At 42.7% G+C, this 18,896-nt stretch overlaps 1 protein-coding gene across 2 annotated transcripts; it reads right to left on the bottom strand.

Moving 5' to 3' along the window:
* Positions 1 to 5,020: 5,020 nt before the first annotated feature.
* Positions 5,021 to 10,949, bottom strand: LOC114563890 (galactose-specific lectin nattectin). Of its 2 annotated transcripts, XM_028590860.1 has the most exons (7): positions 10,911 to 10,949; positions 8,884 to 8,946; positions 8,544 to 8,565; positions 6,731 to 6,813; positions 6,203 to 6,337; positions 5,924 to 6,032; positions 5,021 to 5,781 (listed from the first exon to the last, which is right to left on the bottom strand). In XM_028590860.1, the coding sequence occupies exons 2-7, from the start codon at positions 8,944 to 8,946 to the stop codon at positions 5,720 to 5,722; spliced, it is 474 nt and encodes a 157-aa protein (XP_028446661.1). In that variant the 5' UTR covers positions 10,911 to 10,949; the 3' UTR covers positions 5,021 to 5,719. The 2 variants fall into 2 exon arrangements, with proteins under 2 accessions (XP_028446661.1, XP_028446660.1); XM_028590859.1 differs by lacking the exon at positions 10,911 to 10,949 and having other exon boundaries at positions 8,884 to 8,998.
* Between the last annotated feature and the right edge of the window lie 7,947 nt (positions 10,950 to 18,896).

Here is an 18,896-nt window from a genome sequence, read left to right as displayed (position 1 = left end):
CAGTTTCGTAGATTAATTCTTTAGGCCTTGCCTACTGTTCTGCCAGTTCTCTTACTGGTCTTGTCCGTCAATCAATTGTCTTATCACCATATGAGAATTCAATCATAAATATGTCCGACGTTGTCCGTGTCTGCCAAAAGATGTCATTCATAACATCTTTGTCCTATCTAATGACCCAAAAAAAAATACCCAGTTACTCACTTCCCAAAAGTCAGAATTAGTTTCATTTATTCTCTTTAATTAAGAGAATGATTTTGCCAATTATTCATTACTTAATTCATTTAGCAACAGTTGCTTGTTTAGAATGTTTTGAACAAACCTTGAATTCACAATCCAATTGTAATTAATCCATTTTATCTTACCGTGCTGCTTGAAATCTCTCCCTGTTCGTTTTTAACGGAGTGGAAAACAGTCAAGAGCGCTCCGCGGTCCTAACCCTCTTCTCTCTGAAAAACTTTTTTAAGGTTAGAGGTATGAGGCAGGTGATTTTTGATCCCTGGATAGCCAGTCATCAGCGACCCAACGGAGCTCTTTTCTCTGTTAACTCAACCGTCCTGCTAGACAACGCCAAATTGTGATGGAAGTTCTCCTATGAAGCAGCAGCGTTTAGAAATATCAATGATCAAATGAAAACGAATAATGACCGTTTGAGAATTAAACCAAAGTTTGGTCTTTGAGTATTTATTTACAAATGTCTTTCTAACCTAAAATCTAAACATCCAAACATCATATAGTGAAGACCTCTGTTAAGCCACCCCTCTAAATGTATCTTTTAGTATGGCCATAGTTGAAAAGAGGACATCATTAACAGTCACACCATTGTCTCACCTTCCCCTCTGCTCTCTGTTCTTAACATTAGCCTAAACACACTTTTATCTCAGGAGACAGAAACCTACGTAGTTCTCACTGTTGTCATTGGCCTTCTCCACTTCTATCTAAGCAAAAAGTCAACAATGTGAGAAGGTTCAAACTAGTAAAACTAAATAATTCTACTGGGCTATAGTTCACGGTTGCCAACTATTTCACTTGGAGCCTTTTGTATCTACACATGAAGAAGCTAAATCTTGTGGCGTTATAAAACAATCATTAAACCAATGGTTAAAATAAAATTTGCCACCACATTCTTTATTTTAGTTGGAAAAGGGCAGGGCTACGTCTACCTCCAGAAGAACTGAAGAAAGCCTGTCCGTGGCCTCTCAGGATTCCCAAGAAATGTCAACCTCACACCCATCCAATATGGATGTGTTTCACTCATGTTGGATGCCATGTCCATCAGAAAACATGTGCAATATAATACACATACCCAGTCAATGTCTGGTTTTGTAGACATGGGTGATGGAATCAGTGAGACTGATTTTGCTACTGAGGCTCTTGTGTTCATGGTGGTTGGCCTACAAGGACATCTCCAGAAACACAAAGGGTCCTTCTCAGTCATGCTTTGGAGGAATTGCATGCACGGGGCATTTGGGAGGTATGTGTTACAATGGATGGGCATGCCTCCAATGTCAGCATGTGCAACCAACTTGGGTGTGAGCTGAAGGGAGACCCACGAGAGCCGCTTCAAACCAGTTTCTCGCATCCAGTGACTGGCGAGAAAGTTTTTGTAATGATGGCACGTAATATGTTGCAGGTAAATTATGATCGTTGTAGACCTATTTATACACGTTATGCCTCTGCTGCTAAAAGTTACATCTAAATATTGTTGTCTCTCCATTTGCACAGTTATGGCTGGACATGATGATCAACATATTGCTTGTTTGTACTTGTTTGAGCAGTGACTGATTCTTACTCTGCAGGCATACAGTCCAATTGCAACGACCACCGGACAGATCAATTGGAAGTACATCAATCATCTCAATGATGTGCAAAAAAAAAGATGGACTTCATGCTGCCAATAAAATTACAGACAAACATGTCTACTTTGAGAACCACAAGATGAGGGTGTCCCTGGCTGCACAGACACTGAGTCGCTCCGTGTCAGTGGCTCTCCGCGCAATGAGGGATCTTGGGTACTTTCAGTTTAAGGACTGTGAGGAGACGGCAGAATTCATTGAGGTAATACAATTAGTGATTATAGAACCAAGTACTTTTTTTTTTTTTTAATTCATCGGAGTGGTAAAGCTCTGTGAAATTTGCTGTAGTACAAAGCATACCTATGGAAAGAAGGAAGTCAAGCAAATACTAATACTTGCATGTTTACTTGTTGAGCAGTTTAGAAATATGTACTGTGTTCTCTGTATATTTTGAATAGATGAGTATTGATTTCAACTATCTGATACCTAATGAAACCCTGTAATGATAGTGATTTTAGATGTTGATATTTCTTTATAGATTATTGACAGGCTCTTTGATACAATGAATGGACGCAATCCTCGTGCCAAAGGATTCAATGCTCCCTTGGGTGCTCTGAATTGGATGGAGAGGAAAGCATTTTTGTCAAGAGCCAGGGAGTACTTGCTCACTTTGGTGACAAAAGATGGAACACCCCTTCACCGATCCAAGAGGTCTATTATATTAGTGCTTGTTAAGTTCATGACATGAGTTCAACGATACTCTGTTCCCCCTATGCATCGAGTTCCTAAGATGCTCCGTTCTGTTATGCATCGAGTTCCTAAGATGCTCCGTTCTAAGATGCTCCGTTCTGTTATGCATCGAGTTCGTAAGATGCTCCGTTCTGTTATGCATCGAGTTCCTAAGATGCTCCGTTCTGTTATGCATCAAGTTCCTAAGATGCTGCGTTCTGTTATGCATCGAGTTCCTAAGATGCTCCGTTCTGTTATGCATCGAGTTCCTAAGATGCTCCTAACTAAGTTTTGTTTATGTCTGAATTATCTTGTATTCAGTGTGTTTCAGGTCCTAGATGTTTCTAAATGGTATGTATTACACAACATCAAGTACATGTAGGTGTCAAAATGGTAGGTATTGGTAGGTATTGCATGTGTTCCCAAGTTCTCCCAGTTCTGCAATTACATTGTTCCAAGTTATTGTTCCATTGTTTACAAGTATACTGTATAAGTTAAACAAGAAACTGATCCCATTCCTAAAAACATGGATGCAAACTAATTATCTATCCGCCCTGGTAGCTGTTTACCATTTTCATTCTCTGTGAGTTTGCACCCCTGTGATAGGCACTCAAGAATGGGTGATTACACATTACCGATGGATGTGATGGAAAATTTACTTTACTGCTTTGAATGAACAAAATCACATGGTGCTTTCTTGGGCTGTCTTGTTTCGCCGTGATCAGAGTAATACAACTTTTTTTCTTTTGCAGGTACTTGTCGGTCATCGGATTTGTCATCAATATTGACACGTTGATGCTGATGATTCCTGAACTGCTTCAAGTTCAGCGGTATGTGCTCACCTACAGGTTCAGCCAGGATCACTTGGAGCTCCTATTTAATTCAATCAGAGCGTCAAGTAGGATTGGTGTTCTTTTAATTACAATAAATTCTGAAAATATACCTAATGAATATCTTTGTTATGTCTTGTGAGTAATGTATGTATTGTGTGCCTGTTTTCCATACAAAGCGGCTTGAATAACAATCCATCGGCACGCCAGTTCCAGGCCATCTTCCGCCGTCTGATGGTTTGGTGTGGTGTCTCACCTGGTGAGACGGGCAATGTGGCAGCCCAAGATAACACTGTGTCCCTGTCTGCTGTGGAGATGTCCTCTCCTGAAACTGCTGAAGAACACCCATCTCCTTTCGCCAACATTTCGGCCCTTGTGTGTGACCATAGTTATCTCCCCACTCGGTTTGGTGGTCTGGTGGAAAATGCTCTGGTCTACATAGCAGGGTTTGTAGTCCGGCAGATTCTACGAAAGCTGTCCTGTGATGTGTGCCGTGCCAGCTTGGTCAGAGATGCTGTACCATCTTCATTTGACAAGAGCTACCACCTTCTATCCCTGAAAAACAACGGGGCCTTGTGATTCCATCACAAGGCACAGTGAAGGTTTGATTTTATTATCTTGTTTTCTTTTTATCTTTTAATCTTTGTATATTAAGGTTGCTTTGTTCTTATTTTCTCTGTTCTGTAAAGTGTCTTTGAGCACTGTGTAAAGCGCAATATAAATATGATGTATTGTTTTATTATTGTTATTATTATAAGGTGCTGAGAGCTGCAGAGAGGGTGATCCGCCAAGCTTCAACAATACAACACAGAACTAGTGTGTGTTGTAGCAGTGTTTTGCCATTCAGAACGAGCTAGAAGACACATTCAGAAACCAGATCTCACTCAGAACACCATGGATGGTTTGTATGCATGTGGAAGCACCAGAGACACAAAATAACACCCCAAACTCCCAGAAAAATTGATTTTTTCACAACATGAGCACTTTAAATTAAAATCTCAAATAGAAAAAAATATATATTTTATTTTAGCCTTTGCATTTTATCTTTTTAATTTGGCAATTTCCATTTGACATTTTAAGATTCACCTTTTCTTTTCGATTTAACATTTGGCTTTTCAGTTTGGACTTGGCCCAAAGGCTGGTGGGAGGGTCTGAAAAGAAAGGCACCTCTAGCTGACAGACTGTCTGTGGGCATCACTGGCCGGCTAGCAGGGAAACGATCCCGGCCGCCACCAACTGGCTGTCACGTCAGACTGGACCTTCTCAACACCAGAGAAAATGTTTAATTGGCCATACATTTTTGTAAAACTGCCCATATTCAAACTCTACACAGTTAATTTCTTGCATAAAAAAGTCTCAGAAGTGAATTTAGTGGTGAAATAGAAGAGGAAAATTGTAAAAAGAAAACTGAGAACTGGCACAAATCGAGCTGAGTCTTCCTGCAGGCTTTCTATACCATGCTAGAATGGCTTTAAACAAGGTAACCATGGTTACAGAGTCCATGGTAGACCTTCAGACATTACCACAAAGTCATGAAATACGTGTGGCAGGGCACCTTTAAGCTTGTTTTTATTGTAATTATTTAAGAATGGCAATAACATATTATTCACAATTATATAACTATTTGTCACTTTAAAGAAAACGAGTCAGTAATTCAGGACCAGACACTGTTTGTGACAATATGTCTTTTATTTTGTAATGCTTATTGATTATAAAGTGAAGGAAAACAGATGAATAAAGAACCCAACACACCAGAAACTCCTCTTGTATCACAGAACGTTCAGACAACATTTGGACTTTTATTTTCTAGTTGGACATTTTGGATGAGAAGATCGTCACCACTGATGTCTGGTAGGTGGATGTTGTTACCTTTAGACAGAGCCAGGCTAGCTGTTCCTCCCTGTTTCCAGTCTTTATGCTAAGCTAAGCTAATGTCTGCTCGCAGGGAACTTCATATGTAGTGTACAAATGAGAGTTGTATTGATCAGACCATTAACTCTCATAGAGAAATCAAATGAGTGTTTAAGTTTTATTTTATGAGATCAGTGGACGCTGTTTGTAACAGACAATATTCAGTAAACTAAAATGGAAAAAATGTCAGAGTATTTGAATGTTTTCTGTATTTCATTTTGTGTTATTCACTAGATTAAAATTCCAATAACTGATTATGTTTTTGTCTAGCTCAGAGACTCAGTTTCCGTCTAATGTTAAAACTCAAATGTGAATCGTTTCCTAACTCCTCAGATAATAAACAAGTGAAAGTGAGTCTGTCAGCGGAGAGCTGTTTCTGTCTGCAGAACAAACTGAAAGTGAATCAATGAAAGAGATTATAGATGATCTGTAGTGAGATCATGATGGTGGGAGGCCTCACAGCTTCTTGGAGCACAAGAAAGGTAGTGTTTTGGGACACGAAATGTCATTCCATTTGCCTGTAGAGAGAATTTCCAGAGTTTTAATGTCTAACTTTTTATCTTTCATACTGCAAACTATGACCACTTGCTATAAGTTTAGAGGTCATCTTTTCAATTTTTATTTAAAAGACAAGATGTTTCATATGTTGTTGTTTTTTACCCTTATAGTTCTCAAGACAGTGCTCAACTCCGCCGCTGTTGTCAGGCGCCCCCGGAGCCCAGCTGGTGTAGTCGAATGTGGATCCATCAGACCACATCCACATGCCCTCCTGGAGGAGAAAGATTGGTTCAAAGTCAAATCAAAAGAGGATCCTCCTTTTTGTTGTTTTATTAAGAGTACATTTCCTCTTTCTGTTCTTTATTTCTTTCATCAAATTTCATTTTCTCGATACCTTTAGAGACGAGTGACATCACTTCCTGTGATGATAAAAAGTCTCACCTGCACTGAGTCAAAGCCTCCCATCCAGGTGTGTTCGATTTCACCGGCCACTTGGTGAATGTAGATTTTGAGGAATTCATATTCCTCTGCTGAGTGGACTGAAGCCAGATTCCCACCGGTGGCCTGGCAGAAGTCCTAATGGAGACAATATAATAGGTTAAAAACATTTAAGAAAAATACATAAACCTAATCACATTTTTAACAGATGCGATCTCAGGAAATCTCATTTGTATACTAACATAACTTTGGACAATGCAGGACTTTTACTGCAACAAAGTATTAATACTTTTAGAGACTGTCCTCCCCTAAAAAACAGTCCCATAAGTCGTTTGTTCAAGCAGCAATTAGGACTCATATTTAGGTTTATAGTGGTGGCGCCCTCTAAAGGCCATAGTAGTTATGATGGCAGAAAAGCAAGAAGTAAAGTGATTAATTTTTTTCTCCTGTCATAACTACTATGGCCACTAGAGGACACCGCCACTAGAAATCTAAATATAGGTCAGGACAGTCTCGATAAAACTGCTGTACCTCTGCATCGGTCCAACTCTTTCCCTGGATGTTGAAACTGAAACAGCGAGAGCGGAACTGAGTCCAACTAGGAGGGCAGTGACCTTCAAGACAATGTTGGAAAAAAAAGAGAAAGTTAGATTCTTGTTACGTAGCAGTTTGTATTTTTTGTATTTACGATTGCTTGGCCTGTGGTATTGCTGCTTGTAGTATTCATCAAAACCAAATTGTACCCCAAAATGACTTACAGAAGGACCCCAAACCCCTTCATATGCAACTCCACTGTATAGCCTACTACTGAGTTACAGTGCAGGCTACTTCTACATCAGAGGAAGACGTTGTACTACTGTATTTACCTGACAGAGAACGCCGGAGATTCAGAATGCAAAAGAGAGTCAGACTGTGTTGTCTTGTGTCGGATCGTTAACGAATTTAACATTTCAGCAGAGTTGTTTTTGGTTTACGTTATATTGAGTTGACCTATTTTAGAGGTTTTTTGTATTAAGTTCTTGGTCTTATATTGTTTTGTGCATTTTGGGGTAAATAAAAACCCACTTTTTTCAACAAACTCCTGTTTTCCTAATTGTCTTACTGCTTGGTCCCTGACATTTGCAATTATTTTGGCGATTTAATTAACCCGACCCAAGGTGAGTCTGATGAAAACTAATGTATCTGCCTGGTTCAACTCTGAGATTTGCTCGCATAGCACCGCTATCTGAAGGAATAATCTCCAAGATTAGGCTACGTTATGGTCTGTCAGCTCACAGCAAGTTAATACAATAGCAGCAAAAGAGTCCCCCCCGCCCCCTCCCGCTGTTCTAAAGTGTTCTGCATGTGGTGTCTGCTGATGTGCAGGTTACCTTCCCCCCCAAACACGGACACACATATATACAGATACGTGTTGCTTTATAAGATAGATAGCCTGCCTATAAGTGGCATCACGCCCTGTCTGCACTTGTTGTAGCTGGTTGTGCCCGAATGTGTGGGATTCTGATACGTCCTTAAATTCGTGAATTGTCATTTGATTATTCAAAGTAAAGACAGTCCAAAGTAGTACTACTTTGCACATTTTTGTGGGTCTGAGGTGTATGTCACATTTCAGTTGCCAAAGCTCTGCTGCTCTCTGTCTCTGGTCCTCAGTGTGAGAGGGGGAGTGGCCATATCTTTTGCATTTCTAATCCATACAATATCTTGGCTGTGCACTTACCCGTGCCCGTGGCAAAACACCTGTCAAGTTTGAAATCCATTGGACTAATGGCTCAAGAGATATGCGCTTAACGCCCACACACACAGCCAGAAAGACGTTCCTGCAATTTATAGATAGGCAGGCAGATAGATAGATAGATAATTTTGCTACAAGCTCCTCCCATCCTTCCTTCAGAAACCTCCCTCTCCCTAATCCCTTTCAGAACGTAATATATCTTGATGCAATCAGTCAAGAGCAGATGTACAGGAAGTTACCCATGTGAAGTGAACACAGTGAATCTGAAAGAAACACCGTTGTTTTTCTCGCTACTGCCAGCACTCCAAATTTACAAACAACAATGGCCCCATGTGGTACCTAATGTACTGATATGGACACCATCCTCCCAAATGTATAAATGACTGGCACGCTAGAGAATGTCTTCAGTTCCTCTTTATTAGTAAAATCAAGGAAGTTGAAAAAACCAAGACAAACCAACATGGAGAAAAGAGGAAGGAGGCGCACACACACACACACACACACACACACACACACACACACACACACACACAATACAAACCCCTCCATAACATTATATGAACAAACAAGTCAAATACAATCAGAGCAACGAGTCAGAGATACTGTACTGACCTGGGCAGGTTTGTCCATAACACTGTGATCACAAAAAGACATTCTTGAATTAGTCTGAATCTTTTAAGTATTTAAACACGAGCAGTCTAATTACCGGACTACTCAACTCCACTTTATTTATATAGCACCTTTGATACAAACATGCAGCCCAAAGAGCTTCACAGAACAAACTTATCTAAAGTTTCAGCTTTGCAGTTTGCACTCAGCCTACATTAAAACTAGTAACATTATTTAATACCTGTCTCATAATCTTACAGGTTGGGAAACCACTGCATTATTATTCATGTGCAACACATTGAGTTGTTTTTTTTAAAGTAATAGTTGCATAGTTTTTACTTACGGATGGAGCCAACAGTCCGATGGACAAACAGAGCAACAAAGCAAATGGAAAGCCTGATGCCATCTGTGGAAAGACGTTAAACAAAGTCAACATACTGCAGACAAGGACATAAATGTAGAAAATTAATGACTGTGATCAGTGAGCCATTTATCACATTAAAGTATCCTGCTAGTTATAAGTGTGTTATATAATATAGATATGGTTTATAATTTAGATTATATATATATATATATATATATATATATATATATATATATATATATATTGGAAAAATTAACAGATCCACGTGCCAATCCACTTTTTTTTTTCTTCACTCTGTCGCAGCACCGGGGCCCCTGTTAACTGCGTAGCCTTTTCACTCATGGTAGTAACTTTATAACACAACAATTAATAACCCACAACTAACTCTCTTTAAAAGAATAAAACACCATAGCATATAACAATTTGAGACAAACAGTTTCTAACACTAATAATTTTACATTTACAAATGTAGCTACACCGCCAATGGCATGCTGGGTAACATTACAGCTGTTAGCTTAGCTAGGCAGGTAGCATAACAGTCTGTTAAACTGGGAGAGGCTCCGGTCGCTACTGCACATTCAAGAACCGAGAAGAAAGTTAGCTAGAGGATGAAGAGAGTTAGCTAGAGGATGAAGAAAGTTAGCTAGAGGATGAAGAAAGTTAGCTAGAGGATGAAGAAAGTTAGCTAGAGGATGAAGAAAGTTAGCTAGAGGATGAAGAAAGTTAGCTAGAGGATGAAGAGAGTTAGCTAGAGGATGAAGAAAGTTAGCTAGAGGATGAAGAAAGTTAGCTAGAGGATGAAGAAAGTTAGCTAGGGGATGAAGAAAGTTAGCTAGAGGATGAAGAGAGTTAGCTAGAGGATGAAGAAAGACCGGAGATACAGCAGAACAACGTGTGCTCAAGAGAGGAGCCGTCTGTTGTACCCAAGTTTTTTGTTTCTAACAAATCGGACATAATTTAGCCACTGTTGTTGCCCGTCGCTCTAACGTTACTCGGCCGTGCTAACTTACTGTGTTACTGTGCTAACGTTAGACCTGTCACTTCAAGCATGCAGTAGAGCAACATTATGAACGCAATCCACCTCCGGTCCCGCTACAGACCGTTGAGAGAGACGGGTTCAGAGCAATGATTAAAACTCTGGATTTAAGATGTCCTGCCTCGCTGAAATACATCCTCCAACCTGCTAACGTTATTCAAACCGCGAAGGAGGCTGACAGCGGAGCTCCGTTCACTCCCCCAGTACAACAACACAACAACCTAACTTACCTGTGGGCAAGGTAGTGGTTATACAACTAGCTTACAACTATTTTGTTTTGAAAGGGAAACAATGTTAAAGTTGTTTGTATGTGTATTCATTCGATTTTAGTTTATTTTACTACTTTGCAGTTTGCACAATAAAAATAGTTTAGCTTCTGTAACTGTTTCATGGATTCTCCTTCATATAAAGTTATTGTATAATGTCGTGGAGCCAAACCCTTTAGTAATAAAAGCTTTTAGTAAACATGATGACATTAACATGTTTTTGAGATATTCTATGTACTCCTGACAGTAGAATAAGCCATTATAAACCTATATAAAGGTGGCCCATTATTATTTATTTAAATTTATTTTAAGAAGTTTGATTACATTATTTTCAATTTGAATGCACAGTTGTTTTTTAAATAACAAATAAATAAGAATTCAATACATTACATCTATGTTATTTTGTCTTAGTTAGGAAAGTAATGTTTAGTTAGGAAGGTCTGGTGCCTTTACTCTCTTCCATATGGTGGAAGGAAGGTATAAGGTGGAAGGTATACAGTTTATTATTAATTCAGCAACGGTATCGGATCGGTATTGGGTATCGACAGATAAACAAAGCCCTGGCATCGGTATCGGTATTGGGACTGAAAAAGTCAGATGGTGCATCCCTAAATATATATATATATATATAATTATATGAAGTGTTCTCAAAATATAAAATGTCCTCTCGATGAAATTGTGATAAGAAATTTAAATGTAATTACCTTTTCTGAGGTGATGATTGGCCGACACAGAGAAGAACAAGCAGCTGATGACTGTCAGTAAAGGAAGATATTCACTCTTTATATAGTTTATCAAAGCACCACAAGAGAGTACGTCTACGCCTGCATGACCCTTCAAGTTCCGCCCCTCTTTTCCAGTTGAGAGAGACCCTTATCAAGCAGCATGGCATCTGAAAATCATGATACGTAAAAAACATGTTTGAATCAATGATCAACATGGTGAAGTAAACACTTTTATTACACAATTATGTTCCAGTTAGAGGTGAAACATTAACAAATTGCAGCCTGCATGTCAACATTCTTGTACTTTAATCAAGTATTGCCTTCACTGTATACTCATACTCCACCAAAACTCAGAGGGAAATATTGTATTTTACTGCACTACATTTATGTGACACAATTACTTTTTACAAAAAAAAAACGATATGAAGCTGTACTTATAGTACTAATCTACACAGTAGTATACAAAGTATCTTACTAAATTGACTCCACGTTAATAAAATACAACATTGAAATGCTCTTACTTGATACAGAAAATACAATTTTCAACACTTTGAAAGGAGCTATTCTGCATATTGATTATGATGATGACTTTTGATTTGAAGAATATTTTCCTAATACTTTTATTTGAGCAACATCTTGAACAGGTTATGTACCACAGTCATTTAAAGTAGCTGTGATAAAACCTCTGCTTAAAAAAACACTTTTTATCCAGAGGTCTTAGCCAGCTTTAGAGCACTGAGACAGCAGTGGTGAAAATTTAAAATTGCCTTCTAACTTCTTCAGTCAAAGGACTTGTCTCCGTACTTGTCTTATTAAATCTTAATGCTGCATGCGACATTGACCATCACATCCTATTACATAAATATAGAGACTGAAACATTTAATTGTTGGGACATCAAGGGGCACTACATTTAATCAGGGGGTAACTTGTTCCAGAGTCTCGTGGCAGATCACCCCACCGCTTATACTTTAACCTTCGGACTTCTAAAACCAGTTGATTTGAAGACCGCAATGACCGGTCATGCTCACGCAGGGTTAAAATCTCGGACAAATACTCCGGGGCCAGAACAAACAAAATCTTAAAATCGATTCTAAAAAGCACAGGGAGCCAAAGTAGGGTGTAGAGAACGGGAGTGATGTGTGCACGTCTAGATGTATTTGTCAAAAAGCGAGCAGCAGCACTTTGCACAAGTTGAAGTCGTGAAATGGAGGTCTGATTCAGACCAACATAAAGAGCATTACAGTAATCCAACCGCGAGCTAATAAAAGCATGAATCGCCTTTTCTAGATCCTGCCTGTTAAGGAAGGGCTTAAAGGAGACTTCCGCCAGTCGATTTCAAAACGTAGCTCTGTTGTTTGTAAATTTGGAGTGCTGTCAGTAGCGAGAAAAACGATCGGTGCTGCCTACACCGTGTTATCCTCCTGCTAGCGTTAGCACCCAGGAGGTTGAAACCAGGCAATCTTTAAAAATGTTTTTAGCCTCTTAACATGTTTGAAATGTCATTGCAAGTGCCTACCCACGTGCATCACACACGCATAACGCACCAAGTCATAATAATTACAATACCGATATTATTTCAGTATAGAAATATTAGGCACTTTTTAGGCATGTATATCACAAAACAGAACAAGAGATATATTTTTCTGCTCAAGAAAGTAACGATGGTGCACCCCTACCCCCAAAACACACTGAACACCCCAAGATCCCTGTGGATGCCCTTCCCTATCTCAGTCGTAAATGGACTGTTTTTATATAGCGCTTTTCTAGTCTTAACGACTACTCATAGCGCTTTAACATAGTAAAGAAACCATTCACCATTCACCATTCACACACATTCACACGCTGTGGCCAAGGCTGCCGTACAAGCTTATCAGATAAACACTCACACACATTTACACTTGTGGGTTCAGTGTCTTGCCCAAGGACACTTCGGCATGGGACTTCAGGGCCAGGGGTTGAACTACCAACCTTCCAATTGGCAGGAGACCACTCTACCAGTGAGCCACAGCTGCCCCGTGGTGGTCTGTTGGATTGCACCTGACGAAGTTTGACAGTAGCCTAGGCTAAGTCAACTTTTTTGGAAATGGCCTCGAAAAGACAGCAGGAGCCAGGAGCAGAGAAAAGAGAGAAGTAGAGATGATGCGAGATGACGCCCGTGCATCACTTGCATGTAAGTCCATGTTTAATCATTCTTAAATACGGAAAATGTGCTGCTGATGTAGCTAATGGTTAGCCTATCCATACACCTCAAACTAGTTGACGTTATTGCTAATGTTCATCCATCTTCGTCCGCTTATCCGGTGTTGGGTCGCGGGGGGAGCAGCTCCATCAGGGGACCCCAAACTTCCCTTTCCCGAGCAACATTAACCAGCTCCGACTGGGGATCGAGGCGTTCCCAGGCCAGGTTGGAGATATAATCCCTCCACCTAGTCCTGGGTCTTCCCCGAGGCCTCCTCCCAGCTGGACGTGCCTGGAACACCTCCCTAGGGAGGCGCCCAGGGGGCATCCTTACCAGATGCCCGAACCACCTCAACTGGCTCCTTTCGACGCAAAGGAGCAGCGGCTCTACTCCGAGCTCCTCACGGATGACTGAGCTTCTCACCCTATCTCTAAGGGAGACGCCAGCCACCCTCCTGAGGAAACCCACTTCGGCCGCTTGTACCCTGGATCTCGTTCTTTCGGTCATGACCCAGCCTTCATGACCATAGGTGAGGGTAGGAACGAAAACTGACCGGTAGATCGAGAGCTTTGCCTTCTGGCTCAGCTCTCTTTTCGTCACAACGGTGCGATAGATTGAATGTAATACCGCACCCGCTGTGCCGATTCTCCGACCAATCTCCAGCTCCATTGTCCCCTCACTCGCAAACAAAATCCCAAGGTACTTGAACTCCTTCACTTTGGGTAAGGACTCATTCCCTACCCAGAGAAGGCATTCTATCGGTTTCCTGCTGAGAACCATGGCCTCCGATTTAGAGGTGCTGATCCTCATCCCAAACGCTTCACACTCGGTTGCGAACCGATCCAGTGAGTGCTGAAGGTCGCAAGCCGATGATGCCATCAGGACCACATCATCTGCAAAGAGCAGCGATGAGATCCCCAGCCCACCAAACTGCAACCCCTCCCCACCTCGACTACGCCTCGATATCCTGTCCATAAATATTACAAACAGGATTGGTGACTAAGCGCAGCCCTGGCGGAGGCCAACCCTCACCTGAAACGAGTCCGACTTACTGCCGAGAACCCGGACACAGCTCTCACTTTGGTCGTACAGAGATTGGATGGCCCTGAGTAGAGACCCCCTCACCCCATACTCCCGCAGCACCCCCCACAGTATCTCCCGGGGGAACCGGTCATACGCCTTGTCCAAATCCACAAAACACATGTAGACCGGTTGGGCATACTCCCAGGCTCCCTCCAGGATCCTTGCGAGAGTGACGAGTTGGTCCGTTGTTCCACGACCGGGACGGAATCCGCATTGTTCTTCCTCAATCCGAGGTTCGACTATCGGCCGAACCCTCCTTTCCAGCACCTTGGAGTAGACTTTACCAGGGAGACTGAGAAGTGTGATACCCCTGTAATTGGCACACACCCTCTGGTCCCCCTTTTTAAAAAGGGGAACCACCACCCCAGTCTGCCACTCCTTTGGCACCGTCCCAGACTTCCACGCAATGTTGAAGAGGCGTGTCAACCAGGACAGCCCCTCCACACCCAGAGCCTTGAGCATTTCTGGACGGATCTCATCAATCCCCGGGGCTTTGCCACTGTGTAGTTGTTTGACTACATCAGTGACTTCCGCCTGGGAAATCGACGACAATCCCCCATTATCCTCCAGCTCTGCCTCTAACATAGAGGGCGTATTAGTCGGATTCAGGAGTTCCTCAAAGTTCTCCTTCCACCGCCCTATTACCTCCTCAGTTGAGGTCAACAGTGTCCCATCCTTACTGTACACAGCTTGGATGGTTCCCCGCTTCCCCCTCCTGACGTGGCGAACAGTTTTCCAGAAGCACTTTGGTGCCGACCGAAAGTCCTTCTCCATGTCTTCTCCAAACTTCTCCCACACCCGCTGCTTTGCCTCTTTCACTGCAGAGGCTGCAGCCCTTCGGGCCCTTCGGTACCCTGCAACTGCCTCCGGAGTCCTCCGGGATAACATATCCCGGAAAGACTCCTTCTTCAGTCGGACGGCTTCCCTGACCACCGGTGTCCACCACAGTGTTCGTGGTTTACCGCCCCTTGAGGCACCTAAGACCCTAAGATCACAGCTCCTCGCCGCAGCTTCAGCAATGGAAACTTTGAACATTGTCCACTCGGGTTCAATGCCCCCAGCCTCCACAGGGATGCACGAAAAGTTCAGGCGGAGGTGTGAGTTGAAAGTCTGTCGGACAGGGGCCTCCTCCAGACGTTCCCAATTTACCCGCACTACACGTTTGGGCTTACCAGGTCAGTCCAGAGTCTTCCCCCACCCCCTGACCCAACTCACCACCAGATGGTGATCGGTTGACAGCTCTGCCCCTCTCTTCACCCGAGTGTCCAAAACATACGGCCTCAGACCGTATACGATTATGAAATCGATCATTGACCTTCGGCCTAGGGTGCTCTGGTACCAGGTACACTTATGAGCATCCCTATGTTCGAACATGGTGTTCGTTATAGACAATCCATGACTAGCACAGAAGTCCAAAAACAAACAACCACTCTGGTTTAGATCAGGGAGGCCGTTCCTCCCAATCACGCCTCTCTAGGTGTCTCCATCATTGCCCACGTGTGCGTTGAAGTCCCCCAGCAGAACAATGGAGTCCCCACTGGCGCCCCATGCAGGCTCCTCCCTCAAGGTCTCCAAGAAGGCCGAATACTCCGAACTCCTGTTTGGTGCATATGCACAAACAACAGTCAGAGTTTTCCCCCCCACAACCCGCAGGCGTAGGGAGGCGACCCTCTCGTCCACCGGGGTAAACTCCAACGTAGCGGCGCTCAGCCGGGGGCTTGTTAGTATCCCCACACCCGCCCGGCACCTCACACCCTGGGCAACTCCGGAGAAGAAAAGAGTCCAACCCCTATCCAGGAGTATGGTTCCAGAACCGAGACTGTGCGTAGAGGTAAGCCCCACCAGATCTAACCGGTAGCGCTCCACCTCCCGCACCAGTTCCGGCTCCTTCCCCCACAGAGAGGTGACGTTCCACGTCCCCAGAGCCAGCGTCTGCTGCCCGGGTCTGGTCCGTCGAGGCCCCTGACCTTGTGTCTAGTGAAGGTCAGAGAATATTGCTAATGTTAGCAAACTCAAATATGTTGTAAGTTAGGTGAAAGCTAAATTGAGATTTCACTGTTTAACATTATCTATGCATTTTACAAGTACCTAACGCCAGCTAGCTGTTACTTTACTTTAGATCAGGGGTCGGCAACCTTTTTGATATGAAGTGCCCTTTTCAAAATGTCTTGTTTATTAGTGTGCCATGTCAACATTAAGTTTAATTATGACATCACATCAAAATGTAATATCAAGGAAATCTGTAATTTTACTCCATAGCAACATTTGATAACATTTATTTCTCATAATCAGGACCTTGTAATTGTTATTATTAGGGCCCGAGCGCCGACAGCGGCGAAGGCTGAAGGAATTATTATTTTTCTTTCTTTCTTTCTTTCTTTCTTTCTTTCTTTCTTTCTTTCTTTCTTTCTTTCTTTCTTTCTTTCTATTATTTTCCCGTCAAATGAATTGGCTTTTTGTGGGGCTTAACATATTCAAAAACTCACCAAATTTGGCGGCCGCATCAAGTCTGGTGAACATTTACGTATTTTAAGGGTTTCGGGAATAGGCACACAAAAATGGCTCGCTAGCGCCCCCTAGAAAGTTAAGAAAATTGAGCCCCTGCAGTGCGTTTAACGTAGACTCACGGAACTTGGTACACATATGTAACATGTCAAGATGTACAAAAAACGTAATTAGAGCCATACCCTAAACCCAACAGGAAGTCCGCCATTTTGAATTAAATGTTCGAAATTAGTGCGATTTTGGCCATTTCCACATGTCGTACTGTAACGAACTCCTCCTAGAGATTTCATCCGATCAACTTCAAACTCGGTCTGTGCCATCGTAAGATGTTAAAGATGAAAAGTTGTTAAAAGAAAACTTTTCGTCATAGTGCGTGGCCGTGGTGGGGCGGCCATTTTGTGCGTTTGTCGTGTATGTTGTCCGATTACGACAAAACTTTTCAGGATTCATAAGAGTCCAACCCTGAGGACAAATAAAGGCCGATATTTACTTAAAGTCATAGCGCCCCCTAGTGGCAACAGGAAGTAGGCCTAAAAGTCAAGGTGCTATACTTTAACGAACTCCTCCTAGAGATTTCATCCGATGGACTTCAAACTTGGTCTGTACCATCCCAACACCTTAACGATGAAAAGTTATTAAAAGAAAAACTTTTCGTCAGACGGTGTGGGCGTGGCGTGGCGGCCATTTTGAGTGTTTAGCGATGAACAAAGAAGTTGTTGTAACTTGAGTGTACGTTGTCATATCTGTCCGAAATTTCTCACAATTGACATGGGTCCAGGCCTGAGGACACCTACAGGCCCGCTGGCAACAGGAAATCTGCCTTATATGACAAACATCATCAGATTTGCATGAAACTCAGAATGTGTGGTCTACGTGTGATACTGAGCCGCCCCCGATAATATGGCCCGCCCCCTATGTTCAAGCCACGCCCCCTTTTATTAATAATGGCCCAATTGATGTAAACACTTGTGTGAGGTATCATTGAACTCAGCAGAGACTTCCTTCTTCATTGGTGATGGTTTGGCCCGCCCCCTATGTTTAAGCCACGCCCCTATGTTTAAGCCACGCCCCCTTTCATACATGCTGACCCATTTAAGGTAGAGTCTTGTGTGAGGTATCCATCTCAGCAGAGGCTTCATTTTTAATTGGTGATGGTTGGACCCGCCCCCTATGCTTTAGCCACGCCCCCTATCACCGCTAATGAACCGTATGACGTAGAGTCTTGTGTGAGCTATCGTTGTACTCGGCGGGGAGTTCCCTTTTCATTGGTGACAGTTTGTGGCGTCTGAGTGCCACGCAAATGCACGGTCACAAGGAGCGGCATCCACCGGTAACCCTGACGCGCGCAGAGGCGCGAGGGCCCGTCCATCGCTGCTCGCAGCTTTAATTGTATATTATTATTAGGATAATGGAAACATAGTTTTAGTATGCAGTGTCCTGATTGGTGGAAAATGGACTGACAAAAATATCACTGTCAAAGAGGCTGAAGCAAAAAGTTGACTGACGATGCTGTGGCAAAATAATAACACAACCAGCATCATTATCAAGAATGAAGAACACGAACATAACGATTGCATCATTCACGTGCATATTAAAGGTGCAATATGTAATATTGTATGTAATACTGGCAGCTAGCGGTTAAAATAGTTACTGCACTACCAATTCAAAATACTGGAGAGTCGTCTCCCCCGCCCCCTCCTGCCCAGACTCAAAGTTCACGGGGGTTGCCAGGCTGAGACCGCAGCATTCACAACAATGTTGCTAGACGCTTTTCTCACATAGCCAGACATTACTCCACAGCACAGCGGAGTAGCTAACGGTAGATGCTAGTCTCACATAGCCAGACATTACTCCACAGTACAGCGGAGTAGCTAACGGTAGATGCTAGTCTCACATAGCCAGACATTACTCCACAGCACAGCAGAGTAGGTAACGGTAGATGCTAGTCTCACATAGCCAGACATTACTCCACAGTACAGCGGAGTAGCTAACGGTAGATGCTAGTCTCACATAGCCAGACATTACTCCACAGCACAGCGGAGTAGCTAACGGTAAATGCTGGCTATATTGACAGTCACAAAAGCCCGTGCTCACGCGGAGCTCTGTAACCAACTGACAGACACACTTTTTCGGCTTAAAATTACAGTATGAACCGCTAAAAACACAACAACCTCACTGTCCTCTCCACACGACGGTG

The sequence above is a fragment of the Perca flavescens genome, chromosome 11 (assembly GCF_004354835.1).
Source record: "Perca flavescens isolate YP-PL-M2 chromosome 11, PFLA_1.0, whole genome shotgun sequence".
Classification (NCBI taxonomy): domain Eukaryota; kingdom Metazoa; phylum Chordata; class Actinopteri; order Perciformes; family Percidae; genus Perca; species Perca flavescens.
This window is presented reverse-complemented; position numbering and strand designations above follow the sequence as displayed.

What these genes read in the sequence shown, in the direction of transcription:
- LOC114563890 (XM_028590859.1), bottom strand. Translation starts at nt 8,976, where the DNA reads ATGTTGACTTTGTTTAACGTCTTTCCACAGATGGCATCAGGCTTTCCA. An exon ending in TCGGACTGTTGGCTCCATCC is followed by an intron (nt 8,566 to 8,883) that starts GTAAGTAAAAAC and finishes TTGTGATCACAG; the next exon opens with TGTTATGGACAAACCTGCCC. An exon ending in GAGGCTTTGACTCAGTGCAG is followed by an intron (nt 6,033 to 6,202) that starts GTGAGACTTTTT and finishes TTTCTCCTCCAG; the next exon opens with GAGGGCATGTGGATGTGGTC.